Source organism: Labrus mixtus, chromosome 10 (genome assembly GCF_963584025.1).
Source record: "Labrus mixtus chromosome 10, fLabMix1.1, whole genome shotgun sequence".
Classification (NCBI taxonomy): Eukaryota; Metazoa; Chordata; class Actinopteri; order Labriformes; family Labridae; genus Labrus; species Labrus mixtus.
Genome location: NC_083621.1, coordinates 27,949,664 through 27,975,437, shown reverse-complemented (window position 1 = coordinate 27,975,437; position 25,774 = coordinate 27,949,664). Strand labels below are relative to the sequence as shown.

The 25,774-nt window shown below is 42.4% G+C and overlaps 1 protein-coding gene and 1 long non-coding RNA gene across 10 annotated transcripts in view; one reads left to right on the top strand and one right to left on the bottom strand.

Moving 5' to 3' along the window:
* LOC132981545 (uncharacterized) overlaps nucleotides 1–1,363 on the bottom strand; it is a 1,867-nt gene extending 504 nt beyond the window's left edge. The window contains exons 1-2 of the long non-coding RNA XR_009674601.1: nucleotides 1,203–1,363; nucleotides 265–340 (exon numbers count right to left, since the gene is read on the bottom strand). This is a non-coding gene — a long non-coding RNA (uncharacterized LOC132981545). The remainder of the gene's footprint in view (nucleotides 1–264; nucleotides 341–1,202) is intronic.
* A 788-nt stretch (nucleotides 1,364–2,151) lies between these two features.
* ablim3 (actin binding LIM protein family, member 3) overlaps nucleotides 2,152–25,774 on the top strand; it is a 50,050-nt gene continuing 26,427 nt past the window's right edge. For 8 of the 9 annotated variants that reach the window (XM_061048986.1, XM_061048984.1, XM_061048983.1 and 5 more), the window contains exons 1-3: nucleotides 2,152–2,568; nucleotides 10,807–10,941; nucleotides 24,959–25,142. In XM_061048986.1, the coding sequence (XP_060904969.1) occupies nucleotides 2,556–2,568; nucleotides 10,807–10,941; nucleotides 24,959–25,142 (332 nt within the window). In that variant the 5' untranslated portion in view covers nucleotides 2,152–2,555. The remainder of the gene's footprint in view (nucleotides 2,569–10,806; nucleotides 10,942–24,958; nucleotides 25,143–25,774) is intronic. The other variant, XM_061048978.1, reaches the window with a different exon arrangement.

Sequence of the window (25,774 nt, the reverse complement as noted above, 5' to 3'; positions counted from 1 at the left end):
AGTTTCTGTGCAGAAGACAGATAAATGAGGTTATTGGGTTCAGACATTATGCTCTCTTTAAGTTTCAATTCCTCATCATTTGAATAGTTTCTCTGTACTTCTACAAAGCTCTCTTTTGATACTGGGGTTTGTGTAAGGGGGGAAAGTAGATTAAAGGACAAAGAGAGAACATCTTGTACAACCGTTAAGCTTCAGAATTATAAAGTTAAGACTGTGCGGAGAAGAGGAGAGGGAGAAATAGAGAGAATATGTGGCGCCTCTTACATCCCACCATTGTCTGGCTTCCTCCAGGCTTCAAGAACCAACGCTTCCTCCGGGCAAGGCACAAGGCAGACTGTTACTTTAATAAAAACAGGACACACACAGCTCAATAAAAAACAGCACTCATATACACATATAGTGTAAAGGGTCAATCATAACCAAAATATTATAGAGAGCTCGGTCAGACCCAGCCCTATAAAAATATATTATTATTCAAGGACTACAGTGTATTTATTCACTATCCTTCTCTATGCTGGATTTATTTATTTTGGTCACGTCATTAACTTCATTTTTTTTAGCAAACCTGATTTGCCTCTAAAGATAATTTCTATGACTGACACTGGAAACAGGAGGGTTAAATGTAGATCTTTCCCCACTTACACGTATTAAACTATTGAAAGCAAACAAATAAAACGTGTCAGAGTGGATAGAAGCTCGTCTACCATTCACACAGAGTCAGAGTGATAGAAGCTGTGATGTCTTACTGATTTACTTTACACGCCAATTAATGCAATTACTGTGTTTCTGCAGCTACACACAGCATGTACCTCTGTCAGCAGATCGACAATTAACCCGTCGCCCTGAACACCAGCTCCACCGTAAATAATCCAATTAACTAATTTGCTTACGTCGACTTTCCAGAAGAGGGCGGTGTCATGACAGTTTTAGCAACAAGCCCAACCTGACACTACAACCAACAAGTCACACGAGTCGTAAATCCTCTCTAGAGACTTTAAATCAAATGCTCTGAATACACTTCTTTTGGTTCCATTAAATGTTACTGATTCTTACTGATCGGACTCTTTGTAGGTCTAAATGACGCTGGCTTGGCTTGACTTGAATTCTTAAATTAATTTAAAGCATATTTAAATTCTCTGTCTCAGCCCTAACCTCGCGTGAAAAGTAACTGAGACCGAGAATAGTGACTTTGAAACATTTACCACTTCTTGCAGTGTGATGTAGGCTACAGGGTCCCCTGAGCGTTCACAGCAGCTCACAGTGACGTCGCTTAACCCAGGATGAAAGAGAGAGAGAGAGAAAGAGAGAGAGAGAGAGAGAGAGAGAGAGAGAGAGAGAGAGCGAGAGAGAGAGAGAGAGCGAGAGAGAGCTGTCAAGTCACCAACAGACTGGAAGAGCAGTACCGGAAGAAACGCGATTTTTCTTTTCACAGTAAATCACAGTAATTTTTTTTCTTTTCACATAAATCTGTCAAAATTGCTAACTTATGCTTGGCCTGTCTTTACTAATGTCCTTACTGAACATCATTATAGGACATTACAAGGCCAGCTAGTTTGTAAAACGTATATGCACAAGAATGATTAAATCCTATGAGTTATTTCTCTGAGCATCTGCCTCATTCACGATCCTATAACCTTCAACCTTTCACTCGTGTTTTTTTTTTTGTTTTTTTTTCATAAATTATCGGAAGATAATTATACCTGAGGATTTGACACTTTTATAAAAACCAATGGCAAATAATGTTTAGTTATTGTGATATGTGTAAAACATGAAGCCCTTAAAATCTAGGCTACTCGCTTTTAGAGGCTTGGGGGATACGTGTACTTTAAAGGGGCTTTTTTACATTTATTTAGGGACTCCATAGGTCCCTAATGAAATACAAACTACAATAAGTTAATACGATTTTTCTCAGATATATCAAAATAATGTTTAAATAAAGTTGATAAAAAAATCTAATTTAAATATATTTAGGCTACCTAGTTAATTAATTGAGGATAATGTATTTGAACAGTTTGAATTGTGAATTCTCAATCACGTCAAATGAGTCCCTGGGAGTCGTTTTTATTTTATTTTGAAAGTATAGACCGGAACGGGTGTGCTGTTGCTGTGGTGACAGAGTGTTTGAGAGGCGCGCGGTGACAGCAGCAGCAGCACACGGGCAGGGAGAGCGCGAGGGAGCTGGAATCAGCGAGGAGCGAAAATGTGAAGGTGGAATCCGACCGAGCAGCATAAATAAAAACACAACCGTAAATCCTACCGAGCAACACCAAGAGCTTTGTAAGGAATAAAAAAAAAAAACACTGGAAATATCCTCACTTTGTATTTTTTCTAGGTTTTTTTAATCTCTATTTCTGGCTCTGTATACCTTGACAGATAATTGACTGGGAGCAGTGTTGCGGAGAGTGAGAAGCATCTTTTATTTTCTCTGGATATTCATTTTTTTTTATGGACACCATTTGGATGGAGTAAAGTGTTCTGTGTGAAGATCTCCTCTCGCTTCATGGGATTGTTCTCGACGAGGGCGTTTTGTTTGAAATAAGAGCTCATTGGGCATCATGAGTTCCAGTGGTAAGTCCTTTCTTGTGCGCTTCATCCCTACACTTGACGCGCGGAGACAATACTCAAATAGGTGGAAAGAACAGAGGGAAAAGTGAACTACGATACATTATAATAGTAGCATGTATCTTTATGAAGTGACTACGACAGTGTCAAGTGAATTTTACTTAATGTTTAACCCATGAAATTTGACTGCAACCCAACTAATCATTGTATGAAAATGTAATGCTTTATTATGAAGTGTCTCTAATGTTCATACAGGAGTCAAATGACTGAGAAAAAAGCCTCTGTAAAAAGTGTTAACCTAGCTCTGAGAATTAACTTAAAGGAGGTTTACACAGGCTGGATAAGCTAATTATATCTAGAGGTCAAAATAGCATTTGCCCTGAGTTCATCCTTACAGGAGCATTTTTCAGATTCTTCATCCACATAACAGCTGTTGCTCAGACATTCCCAAAGTCTGTTTCTCTCCTGTCACTATTCTTCTCCTCGTCTTCATCCTCTACCTTCCACCAAAACCACAACTAGTACTTCTGCCCTCTCCTGGGAGACCACACTGACTCGAAGCTGCCCCCCCCCCCCCCCCCCCCCCCCCCCCCCCCCCGTCCACCCCCCCCCCCGTCCACCCCCCGTCCACCCCCCCCGTCCACCTGTCTTCTATACCACGTCTACAGCAGGGGCAGCAGGAAACCCCTCAAGCTGGAGGTTTTGCGCTCTGACCCACAGGGCTGGTCTCATGGAGTTTAGTTCAGTGTGATGCAGCACATGACAAACAAGTCTGACAGCCTGAGGGCTTGTGTCATACTTACAGTAGACTCAGGGCTCAGGGGCTGCTATGATGCTAAGCTGACCTTGTGTCAGCTGACTGTGACCCTGATCCTGTGTCAGCTGAATCAGAGCTTTTCCTTTGGGGCCTGCCGGATCAGCTGTGGGTGTGCATGTGAGCTTGCATGTGCCTTAGATTTGTTTACAAGATAATACTGGTTGCTTAACCATGAAGACCACTTCAACAACAACAACAACAAAAAAAAAATTCCCATCATTCCCTCAGCTGTCAGTGAGGCCTGTTGAAGTTGACGTGCACCACGTGCTCTTTGAACTGAAGGTGTCATTTGCTTCCTGTCCTCCTTCCCCCTGTCCTCCATGTCTACATAAGGAACCGGTGATTACTGCATCATTCATAATCCGGCCTGTCATTGTGTGGCACTACATTATTCATCCACTGCTTTTAACCCTCTGGTACCGAGCCTCTCCTGAATGCCAGATCCAGATCCAGTGCTGTGCTGTGCTGTGCTGTGCCATGCTTGCCGGGAATGGTGTTGTAGCTGCTCGCTTACAGAGAAATTAGTAGAATTCTTTTTGTTAAGCTTGGAAATGCCTCTTTCTCAGGTGACAGGGGGGGGGGGGGGGCACGTGGGGGCAGCATGCGGAGAGCTGTCACAATCCTTTTGTGATTTTATAAAGCATGTGGTCAAACAGGAGTGAGCACAAACACACACGTCGACAACATGTCAACCTGTGGTTTGCATGTGAGAGAACCTGTGAGTGCATTTAAACATGTGCATGTGTGTGTTCGTGTGCATGTGTGTGTGCATGTGTGTGTGTGTCACAGCAGGCAGATGGTGGTGTGACATGTGTCAGGAGTCTGGCTGTAGGCATAAAAACACAGCTGGCTTTAGAGCTGAGGAAAGGTTGTCTCCTCTCCTCCTCATCCTCTCATCCCTCCAGTCAGTCAAACATATGCTCCCCTCCTCTCTCAACACTCTCAAGGTTCAGGACATGAATTTGCCTGTGAGGCTGGGCTGTGCACACTGTTTTCCGCTGCATTGGGTGTGATAGCCCAGAGGCCATCCACACACTCGGAGTAATTACACACAGCTCTGACTGTCTGTCCTGATCTTCTGGGCCTTATATCTCTCATGGTCACTGGGTTGTGTGTGTGTGTGTATGTGTGTGTGTGTGCGTGTGTGTGTGTGTGTGTGTGTGTGTGTGTGTGTGTGTGTGTGTGTGTGTGTCTTCATGTAAGTATGTGTGTGGGCAGACTCCTATTTTCTGCCTGGCTGGCAGACGAGTCAGGACTGCGGGTGCAGCAGGTTAGATGCTTGTGGAAAGGACCTTGAAATTTGTTTCTAAAGATATATATATATATATAGTATATTCCCTCTCAGAAAAAACTGAGAAATGAGAGTATTCCTCAAGCTCAAAGAGTCAGTTTTACAAAATGTCCCTCCTAACTGAAACATCAGGACGTTTCTGAGATAGAGTGTTCACAGAGTGTGTGTGTTTCCAGGGAGTGATAAAACACATGTTGATCAATATACTGATCATTGAGCTCAGGGACCTCAGGGATCTGCAGAGCCATACATCACACACATCTCTCCTTTTCTCTCTGTATGGCAGAGTTCTCAAGTATCAGACAAACACATCCTCAGGGTGTCTTAACTTTAAAAAAAAGATATGCAGCTTCACAAGATGCAACCTAAAATAAAGACATGTGATTTATGACATTTGATAAATTTGTTCTGGCCACTGCCAATGAATAGAAATTCTTGCTGAAAGTTCACCAGTTCACCTCTTCGGTCCAGGCTGACGTATGATAACCAGTTGGTTACATTTCTATGAAATTTGCCAGAACAATTGCAAATATGTTGCATGATGATTCAGCTATACAGGTTTATTTCAATCTGCAATCTCTGTTAATTGTATGAAGTCTAAAAACCTTAAGACAAAGCGTAAAAACATAAAGATATGCAACAACCCATCAATGACTAATACGGATTAGCAAATGTAAAGCTGAGGCCAAGCTAGTACGGTTGCTTCAACATATCAGCCTGTTAATTCTGTCTGTGTGAGCATGTCATCATTTACCCAAGTGCTTTTAAAAGATTAAACCTTATGTCAATTATTAAGTTGCAATAGGTGTTCGGAGATGTGTCCAAAGCAATGCAAGAGAATCAAGTGGATTTAACCAGTTTTGATAAGGAATTCCAATTAGAGTCAGAAAGGTCTTGAAACAGAGTGATTTGCTTTACAGGACATTTTGTGTGCATGCCTGTGAGCTTTGGGATTTGGAGCCGACTGAACATATCTTAAATGGAACCTTTTATAATTCTTTAAAAGGTGACTTTAAAGTGTTGGCAGTAATACAACAACGTTTTAAAAACATTATACCAATTGTCTTCCAGGAAGAATGCACACAATTAGTACAATTATTTGGTCGTGACCAAGTGGAAACCTTCAGCGTTAAAAAATGTAGCTAATGAGGTAGTGCAAAAATCTGCAGTGTTCACTTGAGGCTAGCTGCAAAAGTCCCAGAAGTCACATACTCATCATATGTAAAATTCCCATTTGTACACCTCAGCTCCTCTTCTTGGTCTGAAAACTGGTTTTGGACAGCATTTTCAACATCAACAACAACCACAGTGGTTTGGCTTCAAAATTCCCCTTCAGTAACAAATGGGTGACTTCTTTGAGACTGCGTCCATAATTTATAGAGTCTGTGGTCTGGACCACAGTGTATGAAGATAGATAATCCAATCACCTTCTGGGACTGTTTCCTAGTTATTTCTTTAGAAGGGAAATACACGACACACACGACATCAGTCATGTGTTTTATGGGAGGAACAAGTCTGACAGTGTGTAAACAGGGAGGGGGGAGCTGTATCATATATGATTCCTGCTCTTCTGCCTCATCTGGTGAGCAGTCCAAACCAGAGCCAAAACCATTTATCACTGCTGCTGCCAGACGCCTCAGTTCAATAACACGGAGAACAAAGGTGGGAGACAAAGATGCACAGATGCAAACACAGATGCTGGGGATGCACACATGAATATTCAGTCAGGTACAACTGGTCTATATTTAAAGACCAACATTCAAATACTCACGTTTTTCTTGTTCGTTTGAAGCTTTTTGGCTGATTTCTAAAGACCTAGTGGAAAAGAAAATAATAGACAGTATGGAAAAAAGAACTCTCAGTTGCCATTAATCTAAAAGCCTCAAAACCTTTTTAAAATGTTATTAGAGTGAATAGAATAATATCATGATTCATTCAGCTCAAAGCTACACATGGTGGTTAGATTGTATGATGCGTCTTCAAGGTTTCTGCCTTTGTGACCTTGGCTTCTGGAGGGATTGAGTGATCATTCACAGTGTCAGAAGCAGTCTGACCTCTCTCTCTCTCTCTCTCTCTCTCTCTCTCTCTCTCTCTCTCTCTCTCTCTCCGTTGAGTGGCTGTATGTTTGTGATACCACTGGACATTATCATTGCTCTGATGGATGCTCCAGGCCAAGGTCCTGACAGAGACGAGGGGTGATGAAGGGAAGGTAAGGGAGGCAGGGAAGGTGGGCGGAGACAGGAAGACGGTACATCTGATCATTGGCTGTGTCGGATTGCGTATAGTGGTTTTTCTGCCAGGCCCCCCTAGGCAGATGAAATTATTTTCAAGCCCCCTCCACCCCTCACCAGACACATTGACACCTATTGACACACACTAAACACACACTGTCAGTCACGCTCTTTGCCAATGAATTCCAATGACATCACTTAATAATCCACGTTGGCAATCATTGGCAACATTTTGCAGACTTTGAAGTTTGTTGATTACACTTACAGGTTGCCAAGCAGTCTTTGCAATAGTCCTTTGCTTATTTTGCAGTTGTCCCTGCATTTGTTTTCTACCTTTGCAGCAGTTTTTCTTGTCTTTGAAGCTTATGCACATTTAACCCAACATGAAGTTGTAGCTTGGCGTGACAGAACTTACTCAGACAAGTCTAAAGTGAGCAGTTGGTGCATACTGGATCCTGATTTTAAGTAAATTAAAGTATATTATGCAACTGATGAGCTTGTATGTATAACAAAAAAAATCTCAAGGATTTTGATCCGATACATTTGACATGTATAAATTCATCCTAATAGACATTCTATTAGCAGTTCTCCTCATTGGTTCCGTGACTTATTCCTCACTCTTGATCTCCCAGCATTCCCTGGGACTGAGCTCCCGGCGTGTTGTTCCCGGGGCTGTCAGGTCAGGGGCAAAAATAGCAGCAACCTCTCCGTCCCCGGGGACACTGTCAGCCTCTCTGGCCCTGTTCTTATCACCTGTCTGCCGAGGGGGCAGTATTCTCCCGAGGCCACTGATTCAAGAGTTAGTGGATTACACCTGTAGTCTGGTGGCTATCATTAGAAGAATGACTCCTCAGCATGGCAGAGGACGGAGGGCTGCTTGAGAGCGCTGTAATGGGTTTAGATGGGGACAGCTTGGTTGCATTCAACGAGAATGAACGCTCTGACACAATTTGATGCAGTTGCATAACTATGCTTCAGCTCCTGAGCTGATTGTTCACCTTGATTGTCTTCCAAGGTGTGGCTTTTCGCTTTGAGAAGGAATCTTTACAATTTACATTTCCTCTGCCACAAACAATTCACACCCTGTATAATTAAAATGCCAGACTGTTGCAATGTGCCAGAGGTTCGTTTTGGAGCATTTCCAGAAGGTCAGCACTGTAACTAAAGTCCTGTGTGTGAGAACCTGGTGCAAGCTTGCATGTACACTGGCCACATTATCTCCCACTCACAACTGATTGGATCAGTGCTGCTAATTTTGTCTTATTACAAAATTGCTTTCCCTTTCTTTGTCTCGCACACAAATATGCAACAACCTACTTCCAAGTGAGTGACATTATTTGAACTCCTGGCCGGGCACTTATCAGTCGGAGTGTTGGGTCCCAGTGGTGCTGCCAGCATTGTGAACAAAACAATGAACTTGAGTGTGGGAGACTGGGATTGAGACTTAATCATGCTTGCATATTTCTAGTGCCCACACTCTTGTCCCGAGCAGGAAAATATACCACAGTCATGCATACATTATTTCTTGCACCAAAGGATGTATGCATGCCCTCACACTTGCTGGTACACACATACTGCTGCAGCATACACTATGCATACACTGTTGTCAACTCCTGAGCATGCAAATGGTGCTCAGGCTATGAAGCGTGCAAGTCTGTTGGACTTTTAAAGTGCTGTGAGTCCTTCGGGATTCTTCCAGGGAAATGGAATCAGTGGCTCTGTCACGCCAGCACATATGCTCTGACTGAAGCTGCAAGGTCCTTCAGTGAGCTATTCAGGTAGGCAGGGAGGCCAGCTGGTTAGCCCCCCCATTATACCCTCCACAGAGTGTAGGGCCACTCAGAAGCTCCTTAAGGAAGATGGAGCAAAATGAGAGAATGTGAAACCAGCTGTTCTGGCACATACCCAGTGTTTGGAGGGCGGATATCTCTGGTTGTGGATGCAGGAGGATGTGTTTATAGCCAGATGGACTTTTAAAGAGCCTCTAATAGCCGGAGAGGCCCTATATAAATGAATGTTCTTAACTCATTCAAGATCTAATTAATTTATTATTTTGACCTTCATGTTTGTGATAGCATTTATTAATTTACTGTTAACTCTGTAGTGAGAGACTTTGATTTCCTGACTATGGGAAAATAGCTCTCAGGCCTCCAGGAGTTTGACATGTGAATGCATGATGAGGTAAGGGGATCCTTCCACTCTCTCACCTGGTGCAGCAGTGGATGCGTGGTTGTGTGTGCATGCGTGCGTCAGCCTGTATGATGACTGTGTGAAAAGTGGAGACAGTGGGAGAGGAAGCCTGGAGCTTACCCCGCTCACATAGGTGTCAGACCTCACAGCTTCAGAACGAGTGTTGACAGAGCTACACACTGATCTTATTGTGTGAAGCGCACACAGTACAGTCTGGAGTGCAGTCTGAGACTAAACTCTGGTGAGTGATTACTGGGTACATTTGAAAAACTTTTGAATATGAAAAGCACTTTCTTTGAGCATAATGCAAAAATTCATTAAGAAGTTCAATTAATACCAAAGTATTATAAAATCAAGACACTCTATCCTCGGCTTTCAAGAAATAGTGATCGCCCATAGAGACGACTGGGCCCCTGTAAGACTTGGTGAATGGGATGTCATTTAATAAAATGGATAGATGTGTGTTTGGATCAGCAGCTTTACCAACCTCCTGTCCTGTCGAGGACCAAGCAGTCAAGGCTGTAAGAAAAGCAAAACAAAGTAACTCAGTTGAAATGTAGAGGGCTTGTTAAAAGAGGTCAAAATAACTATTCTAAAAACATTACTGCTAACAGAACATGATATGAACACACCTAACAGACCTAGTGAAATGAGAACTGAGGGGGATATTTAAACCAGCTGACCAAACCAAAAATATCACACAGGGGAGGACTACACCCAAAATAACTAAAAGTTAACACTTAAGAATCCTGATCCCCCCCCCATTGCTGTCAGAGCACTTGGTATGGTCCTCTTTCAGAAAGCCAGGTTCCACCCTCAGCCTCATCATTTGTTCAAAGCAGGAAGGAGAGCACATCAGCCAGGTAACTTCTGGTGTTAATCACATGGGGTAAAGTTAAGTTCAATGGACTGCCCACAACGTTAACGTTATAAAATAAAAGGGTCATCCCATTTTAAGAACAGGGGGATTACATTTTGATACAGGCAACACAAAATGAAATGTGTAATTTTGTTTTGTTGATGAGTAAAGGTGAGTATTTTGGCTTATATTACTTATATTTAGGACGGACAATGTTGTACCAAACCTTATTTGGCCCACTGATGCAGCTGAGCCCCAGAAAGCTTTGTTCACTGCAGGATCCATTCATGACCATGATTTATTTGGGGAGTGCTCCAGCAATAGTTAAAGTTGTTTTTGAAGTATTATGCTACACTAAAAAAACTGGGGAGTGACATTTAAATTAACATCCCTTTTTTCTTGCAAGTGTAAGTCCAATTAGCAAAGCAGCTACTATACGAATGCTGGTGACTTTGTAGCTACTACTGCTTAAGCAAGTTTTATCAATTCAATGTGGCCATCAAGTGCTTTTGAGGTTGTTGTGAAGACTTCAAGTCTTATAAATTAAGCAAAAGACAGTATTAGCAGTCTAGATTTGTCTTAATTGACTTAGCAGATGAAATGTGCCACATATTTTGTCTTTTCAAGTGTTAAAAAAATGTTGCAGGCTAGATATAAGAAGTGTTTTCTCTGTGAGTTGTGAGAAGGAACTCATTGTTTCTTGCATCTCTTTATAAAGTTAGTCTTATTGTTCTGCAGGATATGCACAGGAAGGGAAAGCTTGAAAAGTGAAATAATAGCGTAGCGACCGTTTCTCAAAAAAAGTTAATTGAACATATGAATACAACACTAAAATGTGTCTTCTTGTCCTCTGCAGCTTATCAACAAGGCTCGCCGAGTGGTGAACGAAGCACTGGACCAATCCGGTGCCAGCGATGTCGGGAAGCATGCAAAGGAGAGGTGGTTCGAGTACAAGACACTCACTTTCATGTCAAGTGTTTCACCTGCACCGGTAAGCCATGTGAACCTGATCCATTACAACACTGCAGGTGTGACAAACAGCCGTGTGGATGTTTTCTAGAGTCTCAGGACATGGGTGGGCCTGCTCATAAATGTTGTTAAGAGTTAAACAAGATGAGAGTCAGATTCCAGGAGTAGAAACAAGTCATCTATCTTGGTCATTGCCCTCCACACACACACACACACACACACACACACACACACACACACACACACACACACACACACACACACACACACACACTGACAAACGTGTACTGTATCCCCTCCATCATCCGTCTCAGAGTGCACATGCTGAGTGCTACTATTAGCCTACGGAGGGGATTGGTTTGGATCAGAGACGGTTCCTTGCGGGGGACTTAGGCTCCTGCTAAGGTAGCTTGTTATTGCGCTGCCAACTTGGAGAGGATTTCCCCACGGTTCTTCGTTGTGGTCTAATGAGACTAACTCCACCAGCTTTGCCATGCTACGAGTAAGTACTGCTGACCTACAAAAGATATAGCGCTGTGACATAACCTCATGTCCTCCTGCTACAAAGACAGTGCAGTATGTGTTTTTACTTTTTAATGCTTTGAAACATGAAAAGTAAAAGGTACACTTTTAAGAATATGGACCAAAATGTACTTATTACAAATAGCTGTAGATTATTTTTAGGCTGAAGATGCTACAAAAAGCAAACACACATGTTTAAAGTTAGAATTGATCCATTTCCTGACTTGCTCACATGTTGGGCTCGCATAAAATTCTGTTTGAATTGACAGTCTGCTCAAAGCAGTTTGCATATTTAAAACAAGAGGCACAAAAGTGTTTTTGATAGTCATGTATTTGTACATGTGCTAATTAAATCAAAGAAACAAGGAACATTATTTGTCATGCTGCTGTACTGCCTGGAGCAAGCCAACGTTAATAATTCCATTTATAGAGCGAGGACAGTCATGGGTTTGTTTTTGTGATTTGCAGAAGACTTTGAGAAAGTCACCTGATAGATGTAGAGGAAATGTGTTCTCACAGTCACAACTATCCCTGTCAAATAATCCACTTATCATACTTTATTTCTCTCCCGCTTTGTTCACCAGCCATCACCCTTTCTGGTGGTCTTAAATGGATTGTTCAGTATTTTTGAAGTGTATATGAGGTACTTGTATTAGCCACAGGAGATGCTGGTCAATGTGGCCCTTTTAGGGAGAAACTGGGCCAGAAGTTAGGCTATACGGATATGAAAACATGGTCATTTGCTCCACATAATTTGATTGATTCTACGTTCCAGTTGTAAAACGGACAAGCAACATGGACGCCTCAAGGAGTGTCTTTGTTTTACCTGACGATAACAACACACATGGTTTGCATGCGAAAAAAAAAAGACAAAATAAGGGCAGGACTGATATGCGATTTTTGGGGCCGATACCGATATTGGGGAGAAAAAATATCCCTCAATCTGTCGAGATCGAATAATTGAGATATTTACACATTTATTGCATTGATCCCTCAAAAGCAGCTATCAAACACCTGTAATTGAAAATAACTGTGCATGAGAGTGATAATGCTAGTTGTAATCCATATAGCGCCCCCTGCTGGTGACAGTCAGAAAGAGAAACGCTAGTGTAATTTAACCGTACTCAAATAAAATGCTATTTGACTGGTGAATTAATCAAGTAATATCGGCACATATCTGTGAAAATAAGCCAATACCTAAGTCACTTGATATGCTGGAATATCAGTCCATTAATCAGTCGGGCTCTAGACAACATGTCTACAGATAAAACTTTCACAATACTTTTGCTGTAATTGATAGATTAAAGTTGCTAATAAACACAACAGCTGAAACTTTACTGTTGAGGCACGTAGCAGCCATGTTGGATTTTTTACTCTGACTACTGAAGTTGCTCCGAGTTTCTGTGTCAGAATTCGGACTTCAGGGGGCGTTCCTCATCCCGTATCAGACCGATAACTTGAAATTTCCATCTTCCAAGATCAAATGTAACGCACCATTAACGTCCTTACAGGGGCCACACTGACCATCATCTCCTGTGGCTGAACTACTACTGTTACCTCATACAACCCTGCACTTCAAAAATACTGAACTATTCCTTTTACTTGATTCTTTTGATATTTTATCTCACAAGCGTCCTGATACAATATGTTAATCCCATGAACATATGTTTCATTTTGCAATCAGAAAACATGAATCTATTTTGGGTTTAATTTGCGTCGCCAATGGCAAAAAGTGTAATATTTGTAAAATAATAGAATAATAATGATTTAAGCTTTTTTCAAGTTTCCTTTTTCACTTTTTCTAAATCATTTTTTGAACAAATTTGTTCTCTAGTTATTATTGATTTCTTCATGATTACTTCTTAAGCAGCATTTCTTTTGACATCCTATTGACTGCTGTCGGAGTAGCATGTCGAGTGTAACCTATTTTATATTTATTTTATACAAAAACATTTCAAAAAGAAGTGAATAACAGTTTTTTCAATTATTTTGAGAAGCTTTTAGGGCCCTGCCAAGAGAAAAAATTGACTCAGTGAGATGTACATTTTAGAGCACAAACTTCCCCGGCAATCTTTCAAAGCTGTGTTTTTAAGTGTGCTCTCCAGCAGCTGTTGTTGAGAGGTAGAAGCAGAGTATGTTGTGTTAGTGACTGTACAGGCAGCACAAATGTCTCTACAGTAGATGAACTCATTGGAGGCTTGTTTCATGCTCTCTGCGTGTAGCCGTCACACACATGTATACACTGCACACACACACACACACACACACACACACACAGACAGGCACTCACTCAGGCAAGAGTGTATGAGCGCGCACATGCTTACATGTGTGTGCACGCTCACTGTGGTTGTGAGGGGTTGCTGTGGTAACCATGTGAAGGGGCACCCAGGCCCTGGTTGGTGGATATTCTCAGCATCTCTGTGGTGCTATTAACCAATCGGGAGGCTATATTCTGTGCCCCAGAGAAAAAGGGGGGTGAACTCAGGAAGCGAGCAAAAAAAAGAGAAGAAGAAGGGGGGATGGGGGGGATGTTTTTTTTTTTGTCGCCTAAACATTACATCATCACTTGAGTGTAATACCAATCTGATCCTCTCGTGCTCCTCTTCCTTTTCATTTCCCCCTCTCAGTCAAAGCAGCATTACAGTAATGGAAAACTGTCATGGAGGAGCATCATGTTAAACGCACCTATCAGACAACGCTCCCTTCTCATGTTCCAGAGAGCTCTCCACGTCCCATGAGGCAATGGGGCACTATTGTGCAGCTAGACTCTGCCCCATCACTCCCCACAATACATCCTGTATGGGCCTCTGCACAGCCAGCAGTTTACTAAAGCATTTATTGTTCAGCTGTGACCCCCCTTCACACACAAACATGTTGCATGTTCGTTTCAACTTCATGAAGTATTCTCTATTGTCCGTGTTTCTATTCTCTGCTCTCAGTTAGCTCTCATGTATATATTTTTTTAGGCTGAATGGTTGCAAATGTAGCAGCAGGATTAAGGATCACATTTAAAAAATGTCTTCCATCTCTCTGCTGGATTTTCCTCTCAGCGCCCCTCTGTTTTCTTCCCCCCTTTTCTTTCTTTGCTGATGACAGTCACCCAGGCATGAAATCAATTTCTCATCTTGGGACAGGATGACATTGGCATGCGGGGCGTGCGGTTTGGAGGCTAATGGCTAAACTGTATTATTCCAGCGCACCAGAGTGACAATCCACCACCAGCAGCCAATTTGCCATATCTGTCGGATGTGTTTATGAACTCTGACTGAAGGCGTGTTTCAACATTTGATTTCATTCTTTGCTTAGAAATTAGTGTGTGTACCCATGGTTATTGACCTTGACCAATGATATTTGGTTTGCCTAAGCCCGTTCATTTTCCACCACAAAACCATGACTTTAAATGAAAGTCATTCCCTCATGTTTTCCACCTCCTCTTTCTCAGTTTCTGTCAATATTTCTGTCTCCTTTCCCTCAGAAGGGCTGACTTTGCCCCGCTGACTAGATGATGATGATACAGTCAGACACTTGCGTTCACTTAGCATTTAGCAAATCATACATCCATCCATCTCTTTAAGCCAACATTGTAACTTACCTCACCATTTCATCTGGAAGCTGCCATATCATAATTCCTCTCATGCATTAGTCAAAAGAAGATCTGATCACTAATCATGTGCATTTAACCCGTAATCTGAACCCATTATACAGCAGCCAGTCAGAAGTGTGTGGAAGAGGCTGAAGACAAAAGCCAGCTTGCAGGTTAATGCATCGAGTCCAGACACAGAGAACAGAGTGGGTGGGTGTTTGTGTGAATGTGTGGATTATGTGGATCCTGTAGCACTTCTCTCTCTTTACTGTATGGATGATGTGGTGTTGAATTACCAGCAGACAGGCTGACTCGTGCATACTGGCCTAATGACATAGTGACCACATTTACCCCGCTCCGAAGCTTTAATTGGCACTCTTAGATTCCAACAGAAGCAGCAGGGCCCGTCAGTGGCACGAGCGCAGGACTAACACACACAATAAATCACACGCAAAAAGGGGCTAAATGCGCTCGTGTTTCCCCGTGCAGCTGACTCACAGAAAGGCACAGAGGCACAGGCACAAATATACAAGCAGAGACAGAGACAGATGCAAACACTCACAAGTTTGCACATAAACTGCCAGGCTGCTCCCAGTAGTTATTTATTTTCCCAGACAAAACAGATTTTTTTTTTTCTCATAAAACAGCGCCAAAGGGAATAGCAAATTCACAGTGACAGGTCAGATAAATACTTGACTGCTCCACCACCCCATCTAGCCGCCGCTTTTCTCAGGGCTCTTGTAAAATCGCTGCATCTTTGTCTTTTCTCTCTGCAGACCTGTTTCAGTCAGTCCAGCTTCCCCTTTGGATGCTATTAGCCCTCATCACTCAGCCTCCGTGTTAATAACATCAGCCGACTGTACTGTGCAGCCATTCTGCTCTCTGAGGGCCAGAAAGAGACGGAGAGTGAGAGAGAGAGAGACGGATAGGGGAGTGGACCGTGAGGGGAAAAAATAAAACAAACAGCAAAGAGAGGTTATGAGGAGAAACAGAAAAAAAAAAGACACACATAGCACTGAAAAAAATTGGGGGTTACAGAGAAAGGGGAGCTTCCTGTAGCTATAGCAACCGCTGGTACGCTGGTCCAATCACCACGCCAATGCCTGGTTGCTAGGGAGAGATTCCGGGTGGAGAGAGAGAGAAGGGAGCACGGCAGGCAGCGGCGCTTTTCCCCGACGACTCTCCAGGATCTGGGATAGATGACAGGGATTATTCCTCCGCTTGTCTCTATAAAGCGTCGCCGTCTCAAAGGGATTTCCACACACCCTGCATAAGTGTGTGTTTATGTGTGAAAGTGGTGTATAGTGCATTCATGTGGAGCAGCTCATGTGGGCAGAAGTCTTGCTCAGGAAAGTGTTGATTTCTGAAAGATAAGGAGGATCATTAAGCGTCTATTCTTGCTGTGATTGATTAACACACATTAAACCAGTTTGACAGCATATGCTGCTTCAGGATAGAGTATGTTTAATGTTTATTATAAGGCCCTATTTGTTAAACATATTTATTGTGATCCTGGTAACACCTCTTTTCCCCTCAGCTGAGCATCTTCTCGGCCCTGGGAGGGTTAAAAGCTGTAGGCCTGAGCAGCAGGACAGGTCTGCTGGTATGAAGGGACTCCGCTGGGCAACCATCTGTCTCCATCCACAACCGCAGCCAAATTCTAGGGGAATCCTGTCACTCATGCATGATTTCTCTTTGCTGTAGCCTTCAGCTGTCTCTCTCTCTCATCTTCTCTAAAACCACATTTCCTTCTGTTTTCTGTTAGGGTTGTCTTTTTTTCATTTTAGCCACACTCATGGATCGGCCCTTTGGGTTGGAATGTGGGTTGTTGAGTTGAAGATTGAAATATCTCACCAGCTCATGGACTATGAAATGGTGTTGGTTGGATGATCATGTTCCCCAGAGAATAAATCCTAAATTTAAATGATTAGTTCACTCTAGGTCCACCAAATCATAGACAGTTATAGTTGTTATTGAAATAGCCTATCGACTAGGAGGTAGACCAGCATAACAGTATTGACATTCAATGTCCCCAGATGTAATTATAAAAACTTTGATGCTCCATTAATTTGGCAACACCAGCACATTCAAGTTTTGTGCAAGTTAAAGTCCCCGTAAAACAGAGCTTTGTTTTGAGTTTGTAACTGCTGTGTCGTGACACATTTCTAACTAAACAGGGCAGCTGTGGCTCAGTGGTAGAGTCTGTCATCGTTCAACTAGAAGGTTTGGAGTTTGATCAATCAATCAATCAATCAATCAATCAATCAATCATTATTTGTATAGCGTCAATTCATAACAAGTGTTATGTCGAGACGCTTTACAAAATAGCATATGGGAAAATATGCAGGCAGGATTTATATTCCTCACATTCCTGTTGTCCACACTTCCTTGTCCCGAAGGTAGGGTCGGAGCAGGCTATGCATGGATGAGGACGGCAATAGTTGTGGGGACAACTAAGTCCGATGGTGGTGGCTGGGCGTCGGTTGGAACGCCACAGTCCGATGGTGGTGGCTGGGCGTCAGGCGGTGGTTGAGGGGCGATACTGTCCGATGGTGGAGGCTGGGCGTCGGGCGGTGGTTGAGGGGCGATACTGTCCGATGGTGGAGGCTGGGCGTCGGGCGGTGGTTGAGGGGCGATCCTGTCCGATGGTGGAGGCTGGGCGTCGGGCGGTGGTTGGCAGCCTCTGCCATCAGTGTAGCAATGTGGTGTGAATGGGTACGGTTTTCTTACGGGAACAGTGCATATAAATCAACATTTCTCTAAACATGCCATAAGGCTAGTTTCCATCCCATAAGGCTAGTTTCCATCCCATAAGGCTAGTTTCCATCCCAGGTGTGAACAGCGGTGTAAAAAGCGCTCTGAGAAGTCAGAGTACTTTAAAAGCGCTACAAGCTCAAGTCAAAACAGGATAGAACCAATCACCAGACAGGAGGTGGGACATCACGCTGGGATGATTTGGATTGAATTTGTAGCTTCCATAACACTTTTTAATTGGTGGAAAAATGAGTAAACACCCCTGAGTACAGGATGAGTTGTCAGAAATGTAAAGTTTTTTTATTTATTTGATGTTAAAATACTCCAATAATGCTTTATTAAAACATATTTGGCAGATAAATGAACATTTAATACATGAACACTGGATTAAAACCGGGAAAATGTATTTGTCATTTCATGTGGACTTGAAGTTTCATCCAAAATGCATCTGGACTAAAGTTCTTGAAGTCTTGCTTATCATCAGAAAGGCTTCTTGAGTTGTAAACAGATTGGAGGATGGAGATAGAAATATTAAAGAATTAAACCTTTCTTCAAATCTTCTTTAATTAAAAACACAATTAAAGCATCAAATATAAGGCGACACCTGCAAGCTAGTTCAGCCAGACAACTCGAGCTGCATTGATTTCACACTGGACATTATCCACAATCACCTGACAACACCCTCAATTGGTGGCCTATTTAAACTGCAGCTTCCTCTGCTCTTGCTCAGCCCCACCACCAACCTAACATCCACCTGCTCTGACTGCTCATCTCATCCTCAAATTTCTGCATGTAAAGTAAAACTGAGGGAGTCATGAGGTCGGATCCGAGACTCCAAACACAAACTATGTTCTGCTGCATCAATAAGAATTTGAAACAAATACAAACGTGAGTTGTCTGACTGAAATATATATGCAAATAAAAACCTCTGTGGGCCATTACTGTGCCAATCTCAGAACCCATCAAATAGTGTGACTCATCCCCATTAGGCCCTGTATAAAGATGCCCAAAATAAATCATTACAGCCTGAAGAAAATTCCTTCTGTTGTCTCCAGCTTATCTCCATTGATGGCTAAATTACTGTGAGTTACTCGTGTTTAAATTATATTAATGGCTTTATATTTTTACTTTTACTTTATACTTCATTTCAAAGCCACAGGTCCATATCATCATAACACAACACTTCACACAAAATCATTAGTCATTTCACTCCTGTAATACAGTCAGTGGTCAAAGAGTCAGTGCTGGTAAAACAATATTTGCAAGTTAATGAATTAATCCATAATGCTAGAATGGCGGCATGATAAACACTATATATATATATATAAATAAATATATATATATAAAACACCAAGCCTGAGTACTGTCCCACAAAGCTTCTAGTGTGTTTATCGACTTTTGTCCGCTCCTCTTCCTGTCGTTCTGACCGCCTCTCCTCTCACCCTGTGATTTTGGCATGACTTGAGAAAACACACTATTTACTCTTGAAGCGTTGCGTCCTGTCAGAGGGGCTCTGATCCGAGGAACAGGGGGAGGGCAGAGGAGCCTGGGCCTCATGTTGGCAGCACAGATGTGGGGGTGAATAGGTGATTACCTCCCCTGTTGGAACTTGTCACTACCCGGCTACATACATGCTTCTTCTTTGCTAAACTGTGGCTGCTTATTATCTTGAAAAAAAGACGTTGGAATTAGCATAATGTGAGCAGTAGCAGTAAAACAATAAGAATGGGCGGTCGGCTACTTTGATGTACTGTACAAAGCATGTCCATTGACTTAATGGGACATTATGAAGGCCTATCAGTAGCATAATGAGCTCAGAGGAGAGTCACAATGAGAGAGAAGGGGAAGGTTGGAGTCTTGTTGTAAGAAATGAAGGTGCAAATTGAGATAAAATGAAGACCTTGTGCTCAGAGCCACAACGATTTGGAAGCTGTCTTGAAAGGGAAAGACAGAGAAGGGGAGGAGGCCGGGCAGGGGTGTGTGTGTGCAGGGTGGGGGGGGGGGGTCGGCGCTATTTTGGGGTTCCGGCCCGGGCCGACTTTGAGAAGGGAATTTTAATTGCGTCTGTTGGCTGGAGATAAATACCTAATCACGCAGACCCCCTGTGGGTGCCTAATCAGTTCTGTTCTAATGACCACAGCTGCAGAGACCAGCCTACATGCTAACCTCTAATCACAAGACTTATGATCCTCAGATGCAAACTTCATGCGTTGCCAAAAGGGAAAAATATGGGAAAAATATGAATGAGACTGAGGCATCTTCCAGTATCCCTCATTAGGCCACCATTCAGGAAAAAAGCTCCTGAAATGAGAACACTGATGAAATGAAGTCTTTGATGTAGTTTAGTCTTGCAAAGATGATTACGTTGGCTCATTAGCTAGCTAATTAATGATAAATCTGACTTTGTCTCAATGATATAGTATAGTGTTTTTTAATTAAACAACACTTCTCATTAAATTATGAATTCTACACAACTGCTTTAAAGTTCTTTTTCTATATAAACTAAAGTATAAATCCCCAGAGGCCAGTTAAACACAGTTAAAGAGACCAGTTCACTTCTGCTCTGGTCGGGTTGGTCTGTTTTTTTTATGGGTGGGAATGGATATCCACAACCAAAGCCTTTCTTCTCAGAGCCAAGTAACCACACAGCAGCAGAGGCACCAATCTTTAACCCAACTCCGCCCGCTGTGCCTCCGTCTGCAACATGTGCAGGGATAAGTTTAAAAGCTAGAGGTTGCAGCTGAAATGTCAAAACTACGCTTGCAAGTAAGCGGCAATAAATGAAGATCTTCGGGGATGGTCGAGGATTGATCCTTATCTATCCAGGTGCCCAGAAACACATGGTTCATAGTGATTCATGTCAATATTAATGTTGACACTGTGATGATTTCATGCAGTTGAATTTAAATTTTATCAGCAATGTCATTCATCTGACTCATCACGTGTAAGTTGCAATGAGAGCCGTACTTAGAAATCTGCCAAACCATTCATCTCCAACATGTCAGCTTCTCATTGGCTAATCAGACTAATTCATGTTATGCATATATACATCAGATGAAACCCACAGTATGTCACTTCCTCGGCCAGGGGGCTTGCAATTAAAAAACAATAACAAAAGATGACGTTGTGGCTGGCGGGGAATCATGGGAATGATTCTCTCTGATACTCCGCTTGAGTACTGACAACACTTAGAGGTGATGTAAGTACTCAACAACAAAAAATATGTCATATAAGTTTAGTCAATTTAGACATTTTAATAAAAGGTTTATTGAACCTAAAAATTGTGAATCTTGCACACATTTGGCAGTCACCTAAAATGTACCTGCATGTAGCTACTGTATTGTGTGTGTGTGTATCTATTTTTTCAAAGCTTTCTTTTTAATTTTAAGAATATTTCCTCTAGTGAAGAGTGGCAATCAGATTTGTTTTGTTTCTGTATTTGCATACTTCAGTGCATAATCTTCTGATGACACCTTTTAATCAGCATAGAGAATACAGATGATAACTTCGTGAGTTAATTTTTCAACATTTCAGTAAAATCTTGACTATTATGTTTCAGCTAAATGATTTATGCCATCACAGCAGGATCCAAACTAATTTTGTATTCAAAGCCACCAGTTCACTCACCAAACAAAACAAATGTGCCACCAGCAGCACCACACTCCTCAGCCTGGGGACCCGGCTGTCTCTAGGGCAACTGTGGAAGGTTTACGTCTCCTATGGCAACTGAGGAAGGGGGACGTCGTTTGCAGTGACTCCAGCCAATCGTCCAGTCAGAAGAAAACAGTTTTGATTAGCCAGAACAGGTGAACCATCAAACTAGACCATCCAATCGGGTCTGAGCAGACCCGGTCTGCCGGCTGTGATTTGGTCAGGCGTCCGTATGCTAATGAAGTGCATTAAGCTAATTGAGCAGATTCCAGTCATTTGAAAATCAATCCGGGCGCAGATTGGAAAGCAAGTCATTTTAAAAGAGACAGAGAAGCTGTGAGGAGAGAAAATTAATTTTCTCTTCAATCTAGTTTTGGAAGATTAAAACTGATTTATTATCAAATTAATTCAATGGATCTTTTTTCATGGCAAAAGACTTCAGAAAATGGGAAAATTTTTCGCTCTTCCATCCCCCCTTTCCAAGAGGGCATCATATAGCCTGTGATTTTGGTTTCTGGTCAGAGTTAGTCTGGTTTTCGAGGCAGTGGAGTCACTTTTTTGAAGCTCTGTGCCATTGTTCAGCGGTTCTGGAAATGTGGTCTGCACACGCACACATTTTTATCAATCATTTATTATAAGTTTTAGCTACGCTTTTCCCTCATTCATCTTCCCTTCTTCTGCACTTTTGCAGTCACCTTTCCTTGGTGCCAATGAGCTGTCGCAATGATAAAGATCCATCATCATATCTCAGCAAACACACTGTCCTATTTCATCATCAGGCTCTGCACACACATACACACACACACACACACACACACACACACACACACACACACACACACACACACACACACACACACACACACACACACACACACACACACACACACACACACACACACACACACACACACACACACACACAAACAGTGCCATCTCATCGGGGATGGATTTATGTGTTTCCATCCTCCTGTGGGAGCTGAGATTGTTTTGTTTTTAAGTGAGGGCCCATTGATCTTTTATTACACCATTAAGTCAATACGCTCCACTCATAAACAGCTTGAGATTAAATGAGCCCCTTTGAAGGGTTTATGTGCGTGTGTGTGTGTGTGTCTGTGAACCCTCAGCCACTAAAGGCTGGTGACTATAAGGAGACAAATAGCGGCAGCTCCAGACTATATAGTATAGCAGGGATGAAGCCTTTTGTCAGCAGAAAGTTGTTGGTACTGGAACTGCGTCATTCCTCCGATAGCAGAATGATGCTTATTCACATTTAAAATCCTAACTTCTTTATTTACCCCCACCTCATTTTTAGGATCTTTTGGCATTGTCAGCATGTCCAGATATTGTTAAGGTCATAACGAGCAATAGATTATATTTCTCACATTTCATGCAGAGACTTCTGTTGGTGGTTTGGCTTTTAGGATTCTGTGGTATTCGTTTCTAGATTTGCAGTCTTGTGTATTTGGATCATCAAACAATATCTGGGAAGAATTTGATTCATACTGACACTACTTTTTCTTGAGATGTTTTTATTTTTTTTTAAATGTAAACTCTGGAAAAAGAATGTAGGAAATATTGAGTTGTTTTCTTCAGTAGTCCAAAATGTAACTTTTCATGTTTTCTGGTTGTGATGTCGACTAGTGGCTGGTTTTTAAAAACCTCTGATCTCGCTGACAATCTTTGACTTCCTGTTTCACCTGAGCTGCAGACCTAAAGGATCCGGGACTTGTTGCAGGTCTCTGTGTTTTCTTTACCATGAATTGTGTTGAGTTATTTCACCACCTTGCTTTTATTGTAAGAAGCATTGAAGGAATACGTTTGGACATACACTTAGTTAGATAAGGAGATTGACACCTGTGATGTGTAATAGTAGGTCAGTTTTAATGAAGCTAGCTTAGTTTAGCATCTAGACCTTGGACTATGTAAAACATCAATTTAACATAATTACTGTGATGTCACCCATTTGTTTATGGACTGCCTTCCTAAGGGTGCACTCACACTAGGCCCAGTTGTCCTGTACCGTGCTGAAGCATGATAGCCCCCACCCCCCCCCCCCCCCCCCTTCCCTTTCCCCCGCTGGCCTGCACTCACACTGCTCCAGGACTAACCGGGCCTGAGCACGACTTAACATGATCATGAAGCGTGATCATGAAGCGTGCTTAGTTTGCAACACAGGCGGACTAAAAAAATAAAAAAAGGGACAGGTGGTCGAGTCTGAAACCACACATTGGAGAACATCTCAGAGAACATGACTTTTACTGACTTTGTGGCTTGTTTTGAGTAATTTTAGTCAGAAACAGCCAGAACACTCTTTGTCGATAATGGAGGCGATTATACTTCATGTCCACGTTGTGTATCCATGCTTTTGCTAATGCATAAGAAACTTTACCGTGCCGAAGCACACCTCTTCCAACTGTTCCAGGGCCAAGAAGTGGACCATGCTTGAGCACTGATCGGAGCACTCACATTTATCAAAGGAACTGGACTTTGAGGGTGAAGCGTGCTTAGGCACTGTACAGATTGCCTTAGTGTGGTTTGCGGTCAAGTCCCTTAGCTCCTTCTTATGCTCATTCCTATCACTGCTTGTGTTCCAAATTAGAAAATTGTTTGAAATTTGCCGTCAAGTTGGCCCCTTTTAAACACAAGTGTCAACAACCTACAGAGCCTGTGTCTAACGTCTTTATGCACAATATCTGGTTTTACACAAAATGTGACCGACATCAGTGCCATGTCTGTCAGGTCCCAGATCTTTTTCCTGCTGGAGTTTACGATATTTGTCATCTTTTCCTGTTGGTAAACCACATAGTCTGGGAGAAACCAGAGACCAACAACCACCCCAGCCACTGGACTCTGAAAACACCTCTGAGCTATCCTGTTACACCCTCTGGAATTCTCTCTGTCACACGGCAAAGTACTGTCGCACATATCGTCTACTTGGGAAACAGAATATATAGAGACACACACAAATGCACAAACTGAGCCCCTCACCTCATACGGCAAATGATTTCCTCGTCCTCCCCACTCCCCATTGGTATTTAATGAGTCTGTGTTCGATTTCCTGATGATTCTGGGAACTTGCGGTGCGTTGTTTTGTCTCCCTTTTTACATTATTAAGCACAAAATGACTTTCCCTCTGATTAAATCATTATATTCCCATCAGAACAAATTGGCTTACCACTGTCTGGAGCCGAATAACTTTACAGGCAGTCATGCACGAAGACAAACATAAGAATAGCACACACACACACACACACATGTTAACACACAAACAGGTTAACAAGAGGGCTAAGATGAAAAAAAAGAACCCACAATATGCAAGTCTAATGAAAAATAGGCCATCCAATTGATAAAAGGCTGCTGGGTGTTTTTGTTGTTTCATTTGATTATAACAATACACAGCAGAACATGTTGTTTTTTCAGAATTGTAACAAAAATAACATTATTTCTACACGTGTTTACATCAGTTCATGGCCTCCTAGCAGGTTTTCCTCACATGGTCCGTTCTCTCACCTTTTTCTCTCCACAGTGTGTAACTGTGATCTGGCGCGATCCGGCTTCTTCCAGAAGAAGGGTGAATACATCTGTACGGCGGACTATCAGCGTCTGTATGGGACACGCTGCGACCGCTGTGACAGCTTCATCACAGGGGAGGTGGTCTCTGCTCTGGGACGCACGTACCACCCCAAGTGCTTTGTCTGCAGCGTCTGCAGGTATGAACACACAAACGCTCAGTGCTCTTCAATCTCCCACTACAGTCTTACTCAGGGTTCAGTAACATGATTCAACTGTTGCTCTTGGACTCATACATTCAGTTTGTTTGGCACTGCTTGTTCTGTAACAGCCAACTTTCATTTCCTCCAGTGAATACAGATGTTTTACGCTCACAAAACTCACATTGATGTACAACTGGACTTTGAATAATGAGTTGTATGTCAGGCCACCTGTGTGCAACAAGCGATAATCACAACACTGACATTATTGACCCTCTTGCCGTCCAGCACACAGACGTTTTCCTTTAGCTCTAGAGCAGGGTGGGATTCACCATACCACGATATTTTCGCGATACTCGAGACACGATACGATTCTATTGCGATTTTACACATTTTGCGATATGCTGATGTCCACTACACTAAAATAAATCAAGAACTGTTTTGTCAAAATATTGCGATACTATACTGTATTGATTTTTTTACCCCACCTCTAGTGGGTACATTTGTACTAATCTGTGTCCAATCCATTACGTGATGATGATGCAGACACGTTATTCAACAGTAAAAGAATCCTGGGAAGAGAAAACAAAACTAACTAGAAGAGAGGATCAACTGTGGACTCCCTGTACTGG